This window comes from Tachypleus tridentatus, chromosome 3 (genome assembly GCF_004210375.1).
Source record: "Tachypleus tridentatus isolate NWPU-2018 chromosome 3, ASM421037v1, whole genome shotgun sequence".
NCBI lineage: Eukaryota > Metazoa > Arthropoda > Merostomata > Xiphosura > Limulidae > Tachypleus > Tachypleus tridentatus.
In genome coordinates, this window is record NC_134827.1 from 74,170,469 (window position 1) to 74,185,051 (window position 14,583).

Below are 14,583 nucleotides of genomic sequence, written 5' to 3' on the forward strand. Positions count from 1 at the left end.
AAGTTTCTTTTAGCTCATTTAATGAATGTTTTTCACAGTGTAAAATGTTAGAAGTAATTTATTTTCACCTTATAAGCAAGTGCAGTCTAAGGAAAATGCTTGTGGGGCATTTCGTTTTATTAATTTCTTTTATACTACCAAAGTTCACAGTTTAATATAACACACATCTAATATCTGAACATTTTTATTCCCAGTTATTATTGTAGATTAAAATAATAACCTAAAGTACTCTTTCTACATTGTTGAGATTGTAGCTTTTCTACCATTTCTGGTTTAGCTTCATTACCATCAAGTGCACCAACGTGGGTGCCACCCACCAGTCGGCTCAGTTATGTTGATGTGGCTGCAGTCACAGTCCATGCCGACCATCGAGGGTTTGGATTTGCCCTTCAGGTACCAACTTGTAAATCAAAGGTGCTCTCTTCTCTCCCATTTATTTCGGATCTGGATCCTGGAGGCCCTGCTGAAAGGTAAAGTCTCTTTTTTAATGAATTTTACTGAGTGTTGAAGTCAACTGTTACAAAAAAAAGGCTAAAGTAAATGAACTTGGAATAAATCAAGCTCAAAAAACAAAACTTACAATTCTCAAAAACTTAAAGTGACTTAAAAGAACCCAAAAAAAAACAGTTTCTGTTTGTTATGAGGAGACTTGGTAACACTGTCTACTGACTTTCCTAAACCATACACAATTAGAAGTGTATTTATCCAACAATTCTGGAACATAATAGGTATACAGAAATGTGTTTGGCACATAAATCGTAACCTGATTTAAACTTTGTTTTTCAAACTACGTGTATATAAACTCGTTTTGTGTTGTCTGACATCTGGTGGAGTTCTTATCACCAGGGAGTTGTTGTTAATGTTATAAAAGTTGGTAAATGTAACTTGATGCATTTATTATATAATTATATGCAAGTTTGCCACTTTCTGTTAATGTATGTAGTGAAATATTGTTTTTCGTTTTATTGTTGTTGTTGGAATGCAAAGCCACATTGGGTTATTTATCATGTCCATTATACGAAATCGAACCCTAGATTATTTTCTTATAGGTTTGTAAACTTACTGCTGTTCCCCACGTGGACAAAATATGTTTAATAGCTATAGTTGCATCACAAACTCATCCTGTGTTGTCACGATTGCTTCTTTTTTGTGCAAAGATAAAAACAGTTATAGAACTTAATATGAGAAAGAATGGATAACTGTCAGTGTCCATTTTATTCAGTTTATATCCATAATCGTTAAGACGTTTTATTACTATATGATAAACAGAGTGTAAGGAAAAGTTGATTTTTTTGTTCCAGGACAGGAGTTCTTCATGTTGGAGATAAGGTGTTAGCAGTAAATAATCAGTCTACCCAAGAATTAACCATTGAAGAAGTCATGCAGTTACTTCAAAGATCCCACCCTCGAGTTACACTCAGCATTGAGTTTGATGTAATGGAAGCTGTAGTGCCAAGTAGTGGAACATTCACTGTCAAACTGGCAAAAACTGGTGGTGGTTTAGGCATAACAATCACAGGTGTGCATGAAAGAGACAGTGGAACGTTCACTGTCAAACTGGCAAAAACTAGTGGTGGTTTAGGTGTAACAATCACAAGTGTGTGTGTGTGTGCATGTGCGAGAGAGATATAGAAATAGGAAAATTATAACATGAAATCCGTGGTACTGAATCTGTATGTTTATTTTACAATTTTATGTACACCATTTGAAAAGTTAGTAACACAAAACAGAAAAAGTAGCCTTAAATATATAATAGAAACTGTAAATAACTGGTTTACTTGTAAAGTTTTTGACATGATAACTTGACGTGAATCTTAGAACAGAATATCTTGAAGTACAAACAAGAGACTTCAGATTTTTCTTGATATAAATTAAACTAATATCATTTATTATTAATAATCTTTTATGAATAATTAACTTTCCCAACAACTTTTTCCCAGGTTTCTTAATACAACACAGGTTAAGATAATTCTCGGAAATTACAGTTAATACCTGCACCTCCCAGTGGCACAGTGATAAGCCTAAAGGCTTATAACAATAAAAACTAGGTTTTGGTACTTGAGTTGGGTACAACATAGATATCACTTTGTGTAGATTTGTGTTTAAGTACAAACAAATGTATCAGAAGTTAATATTTACATATTTAGAGATCAGAAAATTTAAATGTGGAATACATTTTGTATCCATACATAAATTATATGTATGGTTTTCAATGTGCAGTTAATATATCTTACTCTTTGTTATTACATATTAAATACTGATATTCATGTATAATATAATTACAAAACTAACAGAGTATTATACTTACAATCTATGAACATGATATGCTTGTCTACTGTTGGTTTGCTTCAGCTCCCAAGAACCGACAACTAGGAGACCCCCTGATCATTTCAGACATCAAGAAAGGGAGCGTGGCTCATCGAACAGGAACTCTTCAACCAGGAGACAAACTCCTAGCCATAGATTCGGTGAGGATGGACAACTGTACCATCGAAGATGCTGCTGAAATCTTGCAGTCCTGTGACCAGATTGTAAAACTAAGAATTCGCAAAGACGAAACCTTCTGTGGTGAGACTTACGAACGACATGCTATATCTGTACTTTTAATGAGATTCTGTTTCATCTCTGAACGTACTATGAATAACAGATGTTTGCTAGAGACAATCAAAGTCAAAAATTGTTCATTTAGCCTATAAGCACAGCATTATCTGTATATAACTAACATACATATTAATTTTTAAAAACATAATCAGATTATTAACTTTAAACATCTTTCTGAATGTTTAGAAGAACCGGATGCATCTGGATGTATTGTGTATACAGTGGAGTTGGCACGTCATGGAGGACCTCTTGGTATAACCATCTCTGGATCAGAAGAACGTTTTCAACCCATTCTCATTTCTGGGCTCACAGATGGTGGATTAGCTGAAAGGTAAGTGTATTAGTAATTTATATAATAGGAGTATAATTTAATTTTCACTTTGTTTCAATTTATAGATATCTCCTTTCTGAATTAGTCAGTCATGAAAGTCCTCTGCTGGGACACTGGTAAGTCTTCAGATTTATGATACTAAAATCAGGGGTTTGATTCTCCTTTGCAAACACAGCAGGTATCCCATTGTGGCTTTGCTATAAGAAAAAAAACACAAAACACACAAACATGGTCATGAAAAAACTAATGTTTTTGAATCAGTGTTTCTGGAATTTCAATGACTTGTTCGAGGAAGATGTTTGTAAGTTTGGTCTTTATGTGTATTTTATGGCTAAAATATTCTTTAAAATATCCTTTAATAACTACATGCACAAGAAGATTCAGTTGTGTGGTAAGTTGAATTGTTTTAAAACGTGCCTTACTAGGAATGGGTTATGAGTTAAAACCCGATTGCTTAGTTGGTCGAGCACTTGACGTATGAGAGGTCCTAGGGAATTTCTCCTCACATGATACGCACAAATTAGACTACATAATAGTGAAGTATGACCTGAGGACAGACCTGTGTGTCAGGGAGGAGAATAATCTGGTAGTTTGAGTTGATAAAATACGTATGAATTACTTTTTACCTCGGTTACTAGAGTACTTGCTGTTGTGCAAATGGCCCTGGATGTAGTGATAGGAGATTCAGAAATTGGATTATTGACATAAAATATCACAAAAGTTACTCTAATGAAGAATTTACAAGTAAGTGATATTTAAATATCCGTTTTCACTTGAACATTATAAATAACGATACATAACATTAAGATGCTTTGAGAAAGACTAACTGAACAAAAAGAAAGTAAATAGTTTTATAATTATCCTGAGGTATAATATTTTAATTATATTACTTACATTGTATATCTATATTTGAAACTAACCTATGATACAACCTTATCAAAAACATTTCTCATTGATTTCTTTACACAGTTTTAATAATGTATCACTGTTACTCTGAATAATCAATTGTATTATAATTAAAATAAATATATAAAGATGTAATAATTTTTAAATGAAACATTTGTGATCTATTTCTGCATTCTAATACAAATTATTTTGTACTTATACCATTACTTGTGAAGGATATTTAAGTCATTTTCAAGAGATATGAATTAATTAAGAGTTACAAATAATTGTTCATTTTTTCAGGTATAAAATATGAAAGAAAATGAATCATAACAATAAGGTATTGATTCGTTTTTAGTTATTGTATTAATTTATTTCAAGTGAAATGTAACATTTCAATTTTTTGTTACAAGAATCTGATGCAGTCAATCACATAATAGGTGATTTGATTTAATATATTTATTGCCAATCTCAATTCAAACCTTTTGATTTTATGATCACTCTGAATTAAAAATTATATGTTTGTAAATTTGGAAGCACAAGTGGTGTGTGAAATTAGTTGTGTAAATTGTTGAATTTTCTTACAATACTTCACAGGACAGGAGCCATTCATGTAGGAGACCATCTCATAGCTATAAACAACCAGAGTCTTAGAGGAAAACCATTAAGTGAGGCTGTATTTATGTTGCAGAATTCTGGAGATATAGTTACTCTAAAGATTTCCAGAATTCCTGATGAAAATCGTAAGTTACATTTTTATTAATATAATCATAGGGTAACTCTGACAAGTAAGGGTTTACAAATATTTTTTTATGTAATAACAAAGTTTGCATGTGTAAATTATATAACATATTTTCCATGTTATAAAAGTGCTGAAGTGTACATGGTGTGCCACATCTAGTTCATCATTCCAAGAACTCAGGATATAATAGATGTCAATGGTGACCATATTTAAAAAATAATGTCCTCTGGTAACCATTTCCAGTAATAACTACAAATTAGAACATACCAAGAAACTGTGTACTTGAACGTTGCATCTCTATATGGATCAAAACTACAAACAGTTGACAATACAAATACTTATAATTCCATTGTCTATAATATGATTATTTACATGAACTGGTCATAAGTGCACATATTGAAATAATACATTAAAATTTGATTTCAGCCATTTCATTAGAACAAAACAAATTATTAAATTTTAACCATTGTGTAAGTCACCAAAAATAACATTAAGTATTTAAAACTATTTTTGATTAATAAATATAATAAGTATGTGGGTGTTTATAAAGTGGGCAAACTTGGTTTCTGTTAAACAGAAGTATTGCTGTTGTTTTCTGTGAAGAAAAAAAATGGTGAATATACGGAATAGTTGTATAATGCAGGTGTTTAGAACATAAGGAAAAGATCTCAAGGACCTGAACATGATGAGATACAGTTAACTAAACAAATGATCAAATGATAACTAAAACTGTGAGGTGAAAAAGTCTGTTTTACTAAAAAAAGTTATTTTAATATTTATTTGTTGTTAAAATTAGGTGTAGTTTCCCCTGTCTTGTAATTTAACAAAAAATAACGTTTTTGAACAACATGGAACTTATTGGTCCATCTCAGATATTCAACACTCTACACTGATTTAACTTTCAAAAACAAACTTAAATCTATCCCTTATTATGTATATACTAATGATTTTTTTATAAATTCGCTTAAATTTACTGTTTTTACAACATCTGAAGGCAATTCTTTTGAAAGGCCAACAACCCAAACTTTTGGCAGGGTAGGAATCACCTTCAGTTAAGATAGTTTCATTTTTCCAAGAGGGTTGTTGGCCTTTCAAATGGATTGTCTTCAGATGTTATAAAGGCAATAAATTTAAGTGAGTTTAAGAAAAATCGTAGTAAGTATATGACTAATAAGTGATGGATTTAAGTTGGTTTTCTTTTAAAGTTAATTTAGTTTAGAGCAGTGGTTCCCAACATTTTTCATGCCCCACACCCCTGAAAAATTTTAATATGTTCTCACACCTCTCACAGTAATTATTTATTTAAGAATAAAGGTGAAGGTGGTCAAAACAAATGTTATCTTGCACCCCCTGGAATGCTATCTCGCACCCCTGGTTGGGAACCATTGGTTTAGAGTGTGGAACATCCGAGACAGACCAATAGGTTCCAAGTTGTCCCAAAATGTTAACTTTTGTTAAATTAAAAGATGGGGTAAACTACACCTAATTTTATCAAATTGGTATTTGTGCCTTTTAGTCCTACTATTCATAGTGTTAAGTACGAAAGCACATAAGTAAATAATCTATAAATGTGTGAAGGAGGGATAACAGTTAGATAATTTTCTATTATGAGTAACAAAAGATATATATGTTTGTTTGTATCGTGTATACATTTATAGAAACTAACATCATGAATGTAGTTCTTCATAAATATTACTGATACTCTGACGTTATTGTGTGGATATTAATGCTTGGGTGGTATCTGTACAATATTCATGTTGTCTGGTGTATATTTAATGTATATTTGTAGTATATATGTATAATATTTATGTGACATAATGTTAATGTATTTGTGATATTTATATGGATTTCTAGTAAGTACATAATTGGTATGCGTTTATGCATAATGTGTCCATGAAGCTATGGACTTCTAGGATTTTATATTGTCTATGGACAGTCATATTATGATATATATTTAGCATAGAATTGATTTAACATATTCTTGCTGTGAAACAAGTTATTTATTATCAAAATATTATTCTTTTGAAATTACTTCATCATGCTTGTTTCAGAATTGTGTGGCCTAGCATGACTAGGTGGTAAAGGCACTTGACTCATAATCTGAGAGTCATGGGTTCGAATCCCCACCACACCAAACGTGCACACATGGTCATTCCCACTTTTCCTTGGCAAAAGTGTAGCCCAAGAGTTGGCAGTGGGTGGTGATGACTAGCTGCCTTCCTTCTAGTCTTACACTGCTAAGTTAGGGATGGCTAGCGCAGATAGCCCTCGTGTAGCTTTGCATGAAATTCAAAACAAACCAAACCAGAATTGTGTAAGTTGTTTCTGGTTTAAAATTATTGTAATGGTTTTGTCTTCAAGCTTTATTCATGTAACATATTGTTGTGAACTATGTTTTAATTTTGTATCGTTTACTGAAGGGAGTTTTGGCATGATATAGTGATGATGTGTAATGCCAGAGACTATTTATCTTTTTTGTGTTGTAGGTCTTACACTTGGTTATTGTTATTTCATGAAACCCTATAAGCTGTAAAATTTTTATTGGGTACAGTAAACCACTTTCCTTTTTGTCAAATGGACTTTGTATAATTGTTACCAAATAATAAGGAAAAAAACAACAACTTCCTAAACGATAGATAAAATATTGTTTTTGTGTTTCAGGAGATGAAAGTTCAAGATCAGAAAAAGAAGAGGTAAGAAATTTGCTCCCCATTAAACTGTTGGGTTATTGTTTTTACTTACACCAAGTAATAAATATATTATTTTTTCCATTATTTTGTATTCTCCCCTCGGTGTGGATTCCTGTACGTGATGAGGGGACCTCCCAGGGAAGGTTCTGTTCCATCAGGTTACCTTCTCTGGGATCTAAACATCCACCGACGTGTTTGCCGTGCGTGGCAATCCGTGAAGGGGAGGAGAGGATCCTGGTGGTTGATGGGTCCAACCCTAACACACCACTTTAGCCTCGAATTCCTGTAGAAGGGCGGCCTTTGGGTGGCCCCCCTTGTGTCAATCGGCTGGTCCACTTGGGCTTGAGTCAACCAAGTACCAGTGTTGGAAGTTCTCAACGGGTGTTGTGGACATTGTGCCTGATGCTGGTGTTTGGGTATAGTACTCACGAAACCCTGGCGTTGCTGCATTGTCCTTGCATGACTTTGTAGTGCGTCCCCTTGTAGGGCTCCATGGTGGGTGGGGTCAGTGGGCACCGAAACTTTTTCCTTTTCCTATGGATCCTCCAAAAAATTTAAATAAAATTGTAAAAAAAACAGTCAATGGGTAAGCGACCACGTCTTGAATACTCAGAACAGCAATCTTCAACATAAGTAACACATGTACCTCATTTTCTTATATTACATTCTCTTTCGGAAAAATCTTTAGGGCCAATGTCCCCTTTTTTTATTCAAAAGGGACTAGAGGGACTTGCTGGCTCTCCAAAGTCAGTAAAGAAACTTCGATCTGGTGACATATTGGTTGAAACATCCACATCCCAACACAGTGAACTCCTCTTGAATTCAAAGGCAATTGGGGATATACCTATTGAGGTTACACCCCATGCTACCTTGAATTCTTCACGAGGAATTATTGTTGAAAGGGATTTGAAGAATGTTCCCGAGTCAGAGATTCTCGCTGGTCTCTCCACTCAAGGAGTTTCTGCAGTGAGGCGCATCTTCACTCGCAAAGATAGAGTTACACTGCCAACAAATACCCTCGTTTTAACATTTATTTCACCACGTGCACTTGCCACCATCAAGGCAGGTTATCTCATTTGCAGGGTTCGGCCATACATACCAAACCCTCTTCGATGTTTCCAATGTCAGAGATTCGGCCACTCAAAGACATCTTGTCGTGGTTCCCTGACATGTGCTCGTTGTGGAGGCAAGGACCACGATGCCTATTACTGTAACATGAACCCACATTGCGTAAACTGCAATGGTTCTCACCCCTCTTACTTTCCTTCTTGCCAAAAATGGTTGGAGGAAAAAGAGGTGCAGCGTTTGAAAACGACCCATAACATTAGTTATCCTGAGGCTCAGAAATTGTTGTCTGGCACTCCATCTCGGACATATGCTGCTGCACTTTGTTCCACAACTACAGTGGGAGTGCAGACAGATCTCTCTGTGCCTCCAAGAGAATCGTTTTCAAAACAAATGAAAAGCCTTTTGACCTCCGTGGTTAAAAAAGGTTGATGAATCGACTTCCACACCCATCTCTGTTCCTCCCATACCTTCCAACAAACCTCAAGATCCACGTCCTTCAGTTTCAAATACAGGCATTTCTTCTGATACATCTTTTTCTCCCACCACAAGAGACAAAACAATTATTCGTTCGCGTCCTCAGTCACTGGATTCCCCTTCCAATAACAAAAACCTGCTCACCCGACCCAGAGCAGGATCCATGGAGGTTGATAGACCTCCTCCGACTAAAGACAGTAAAGAAAAAAGACGTGGTCGTAAACCGAAGGGTTCTCCAGCCACTTCACCTGCCCGTTCTTAAAAAATGGCCACCTTGATACAATGGAACTGTCGAGGTTTACGTTCTAATCTGGATGATATCAAAACGCTGATTGCTTCCTACCATCCTATTTGTCTTTCTTTACAAGAAACATTTCTCAAAACTGCTGATACTGTCTCCATTCGGCAGTTTTCTCTGTACAGAAATGACAGGTTGTGTGATGGTCGAGTACATGGAGGGGTGGCACTGTTGGTTGATCAACACGTGCCCACCCTGTCTTTGTCACTCAACACACCCTTGGAGGCTGTAGCCATCCGTGTTTTCTTGGGTCATACCATCACTGTTTGTTCTCTGTACCTGTCCCCTGGAGAGACATATGATCAATCAGATCTTGATGCTCTCGTTGAACAGTTGCCATCTCCATTTCTAATCCTAGGGGATTTTAATGGACATCATCCCCTCTGGGGAAGTGCTATTATTGATGGGAGGGGCGATCTGTAGAGCGGATGCTCTCTGATCACAATCTTTCTCTTTTCAATACTGGTTCTTCCACTTACTTTCATGCACCTAGTCAGTCCTTTACCGCTATTGATCTCTCAGGCTCCCCTTCATTATTCTCCCATTTTTCATGGAGGGTTGACAGTAATCCACTAGGCAGTGATCATTTTCCGATCCTTTTGAGAGAGACTGCCCCGGTGGAAGCTGGATCAGGCAGACTGGTCCACTTTCACTGCTCTCGCAGAACTCGATCCTGCCATCGTAAATCAGCCATCAATAGACGACTGTGTAGCAGCCGTAACTGACTGTATTACACATGCAGCTGCTCAGTGTATTCCTAAAACCTCGACACGTTTTCCACGATATCCTCGTCCGTGGTGGAATCCTGCTTGCCACTTAGCACGGAAGGCTCAAAAGCGGGGCTGGGATACTTTTCGTAGATATCCCACACTTTCAAACCGGGTTGCTTTCCAACGGGCCCATGCGCATGCTAGGTGGATAAGACGTCAAAGCCAGAAGGAATCTTGGATTAAGTTCACAACCAGCATATCTTCTACCACCAGTTCCAAGATCATATGGGACAGGATTCGAAAGGTTAATGGGCACTACAATTCTGTCCCCCTCTCGATCTTACTCTCTGATGGTCAGGAGGTGACTGATGTTTTTAACATCGCTAACACTCTAGGTGAAAGCTTTTGCCGGGTACCTAGCACTTCTGCTTGTTCCTCCACCTTCCTGGCCATCAAGACTCGGGCAGAGCGATCACCTCTTTCCTTTCGAACTGACTGTTTCTTTGACTATAATTGTCCCTTTACCCTGGTGGAACTAAAAATGGCCCTTCATCGGTCTGCCAGTATGTCTGTTGGACCTGATGATTTTCATTATGACATGCTGCACCATCTATCTCCTGCTTCTCTTGATGTCCTTCTGATTGTTTTCAACCGGATCTGGCAGGAGAATGTTTTTCCTGATGCCTGGCGCCAGGCTATTATTTTACCTTTCTCTAAGCCAGGGAAAGATCCCAAGATTCCTTCAAACTACCGCCAATTGCTTTGGCAAGCTGTCTCTGTAAGACATTAGAAAGGATGGTTAATGCTCGTCTTGTTTGGTTCCTTGAATCAAACAACCTCCTCTCGCCCACTCAGTGTGGGTTCCATCGACAGTACTCCACCACAGACCACCTAATTCGTCTTGAAACATCTATCAGAGAAGCCTTTGTCAACCGCCAACATCTTGTATAAATATTCTTTGACATAGAGAAGGCTTACGACACAACATGGAGGTATGGCGTTTTGCGAGACCTCCATACATATGGGTTACGTGGCCATCTACCCATGTTTATTAAAATTTTTTTAATGGACAGGAGATTCCAAGTTCGTGTGGGTTCGACACTTTCCCGTTCTTTTGTACAGAAACTTGGAGTCCCTCAAGGCTGTGTATTGAGTGTTACACTCTTCAGTATAAAGATAAATGCCATCACTGAACAACTCCCTCTCACTGCTGCGAATGGGCTGTATGTCGACGACTTTCACATCTCATGTCAGTCGTCAAACACGAGATATATTGAGCGGCAACAACAAACTGCCCTCAATTGTGTACGTAAGTGGACTCTGGCGAACGGCTTTAATTTTTCTCTCTCCAAAACTGTATGCATGCACTTTTGCCGTCGACGGGGTATTCACCCTGATCCTGAACTTCATATCGGTGAAGTTTTGCTGCCAGTGGTCCTGGAGACCAAGTTCTTGGGGCTTATCTTTGATCGTAAACTGACCTTTATACCACACTTAAAGCAGCTTTGGGTCAAATGCACAAGAGCACTGAACATCCTCCGTGTTCTCTCTTCTACCAGTTGGGGGGCAGATCGCTATTCAATGTTAAAGGTATATCGTGCTCTTATTAGATCGAAACTCGATTATGGATCAATGGTCTATGGCTCTGCCAGACCCTCGGCCTTAAAGATGCTGGACCCCATTCATCACCAAGGACTTCGACTCTGCACTGGGGCTTTCCGTACCTCTCCAGTTCAAAGTATATACATTGAATCTCATGAACCTTTTCTACACCTTCGCCGTTTGCAACTATCTTTACAATATACTTCGAAACTTCATTCCTTACCAAAGTATCCCACCTGGAAATGTGTTTTCCTTCCTCAGTGGGCAGTACTTTTTCAGAACAGACGATCTGTCATTGCTCCGTTTGGCCTTCGCATCCGGACGCAATTGGATGAATTGGGTCTGTCCTTGGATAACATTGCAGATTCCACAGGTCGGCCCATCCCACCATGGCTTATTACAGCCCCCAAATGTGACCTTTCTTTCAGTCACCTAAAAAAGGCAGATACTCCAGATTGGAAGTACCGTCTTTTATTCAATGAATATCTTTCAAACAATCATTCAATTCCCATTTATACAGATGGTTTCAAATCAGGTAACTCAGTGGCTCTGCTATGGTTTGCTATGGGTCAGTAGTTGCGCACAGAATCCCTTCTACAGCTTCTGTGTTCACTGCTGAACTGTATGCCATATCTCTTGCCCTGGATCATATTGCAGCTGAGCAGTACTCCAACTGCACTATTTATACTGATTCGCTTAGTTTTATACTTGCCTTGGAATCGCTACACGTTAGCTCACATCCTATTCTCGCTGATATTCGAAACCAACTGGCCCATTTCTCATTAGCAGCTACTTTAGTCCAGTTTTTCTGGATACCAGGCCATGTTGGTATTTGCGGGAATGAGCTTGCAGACATGGCAGCTAAATATGTCTGCTTCAGCACCATCACTCTTATGCCTATTCCGTACATGGACTATGGTGTTATCTTTAAGGCTCAGCTCCGTGCCAGCTGGCAGTCCACTTGGAGTGAGCAACGCGACAACAAACTTTTTCAAATCAAACCCAAAATTGGACTTTGGCCATCTAGCTTCCATAAAGTTCGGAAGGAGGAAGTTGTTCTCACTAGGCTACGCATTGGTCACAGTTTTTTAACTCATCATTTTCTTTTATCTGGAAATGATGCACCAATGTGTAGTTTGTGTAACACTCAAATCACTATCAGCCACGTTTTACTTTCTTGCCATCGTTACAATTCTCAACGACGGCAATATTTTAAACATAATTTTTCCCAGGGTCAGTCTGTAACATTGGACAGAGTTATTAGTGATGGTGACTCTGTCCACCTTGATAATATTTTTAATTTTTTAATTAATCTTTTTAATCTCATTTAAGTGTTGCATATTTATTCATTACACCTTTTTAATTGTGGTTCCTTTTTTACAGTTTTAATCTCTCTCATTCAATTTGACATTGGACAATGGCCAGAACATTAAATAACTCGACACCAGGACTGGAAAGGCCAACTTCAGGTGACTAACGCTACTGTTTGAACTATCTGTTTGAACTGCTCGTTAGTCGTACTGGCGAGTTGTTATTATACTTTTGCTGCATATCATTTCACACTTTTACTACATACCTTTTTAGTACTGGCCATATTAACTCATAGTCCGGAACCAGGACTGGAAAGACCAATTTCAGGTGACTGACGGTGGTTTTTTATACTTACCTGTTAGTCTTCCTGGCGGGTTATGATCATTACCATTCTGCTACAGGTAGTCCTTTACAACTTTGTTGACTGGATGTCAACATTGGTTTTTACGCCATTTTCTGTTTTAATTGCCATTTTGCTTTTATCTTCAATTACTTTTACAAATTTTACTCCATTTACTTGACTTTTATCTTTTTACTGGACATTTGGCTATACATTATTATGATTTTGCAGAGTGTCTTTTAAAACTTTTATTCTTACATTTTGATAATAGCTGCTATGACACATAACCCGGAACCAGGACTGGAAAGGCCAACTTCAGGTGATTGACGGTGGTTCTTGAACTTACCTGTTAGTCTTCCTGGCGGGTTATGATCATTACCATTTTGCTAGAGTAAATATTTTACAACTTTGAAGACTGGATGTCACCATTGGTTTTTACACCATTTTCTGTTTTAATTGCTGTTTTGTTTTTACCTTCATTTACTTTTACAAATTTTACTCCATTTACTTGACTTTATCTTTTTACTGGACATTTGGCTACTCATTGTTACAATTTTGCTATGTATCTTTTAAAACTTCTGTTCTTTTACATTTTGATACTGGTTGCTATGACACATAACCCGGAACCAGGACTGGAAAGACCAACTTCAGGTGACTGACGGTGGTTCTTGAACTTACCTGTTAGACTTCCTGGCAGGTTATGATCATTACCTTTTTGCTTGAGTAAATACCTTACAACTTCTTATACTCTGCCTTCTATCTTAACATTGTAGACTAGGTGTCAACATTGGTTTTATACTTTTTGTTTTACCTTCATTTCCATTTATGTCTATTACTATATTTATTTATTTTTTACATTTTTACTGAATGTTTGGCGCAGATAGCCTCGCTGCTTTGTGCCATAAAACACTAAATCAATCAATCAATTTTGTATTCTTTACATGGGACAGGCTGTAAGAGAGATTAATAGGGCTGGCACATTTTAGGGTGATGATTTGCAAGAGTAAATACTACCCATATTGAGCTATGTTACCGACTGTTTTTTATAGTAATTAGCAGGGGTTCAAATCCCCTCATTGGACTCAGCAGATAGCTGAATGTGGCTTTGCTATAAGAAAACACAAGTCATAATAACACTATGTAACAAAATTTTTACTTTTTCTTGTTCCTGGACAGAAAGTGTTATTTCCCTATTGCTTATGCCTAAAGTAAATGGAAAAGACCTGTTTTTCTCTTCAAACTTTGCTTTTGTGACCTGGGAGTGTATAATAAAAACATGATGGGAGACTATATTTGGGATCTGATATGTGAAAGTGATTTACATTACAGTCACAAATCTTGAAAAACTACTCACTTCTAAACATTTTTGTATAACTTTAGTATAAATACATGTAAATCTTCATACATATGTTTTTTATTCAGACCTTATATAAATGAAAATGTGCAAATTTGCCCGTTTTTACATAGAAAATAAGTTAATTTCTAAATTTTATTATCCAGGTCACAAAAGCAAAGTTTGAAGGGAATAATG

The 14,583-nt window shown here is 36.9% G+C and overlaps 1 protein-coding gene across 3 annotated transcripts in view; it reads left to right on the forward strand.

The window, feature by feature from the left end:
- The window catches only part of LOC143247192 (glutamate receptor-interacting protein 1-like), a 70,153-nt gene that overhangs the window by 48,977 nt on the left and 6,593 nt on the right, over positions 1-14,583 (forward strand). For all 3 annotated transcript variants that reach the window (XM_076494852.1, XM_076494853.1, XM_076494851.1), the window contains 6 exons: positions 278-470; positions 1,302-1,519; positions 2,353-2,568; positions 2,788-2,932; positions 4,415-4,560; positions 7,221-7,252. In XM_076494852.1, coding sequence (XP_076350967.1) covers positions 278-470; positions 1,302-1,519; positions 2,353-2,568; positions 2,788-2,932; positions 4,415-4,560; positions 7,221-7,252 — 950 coding nt within the window. The remainder of the gene's footprint in view (positions 1-277; positions 471-1,301; positions 1,520-2,352; positions 2,569-2,787; positions 2,933-4,414; positions 4,561-7,220; positions 7,253-14,583) is intronic.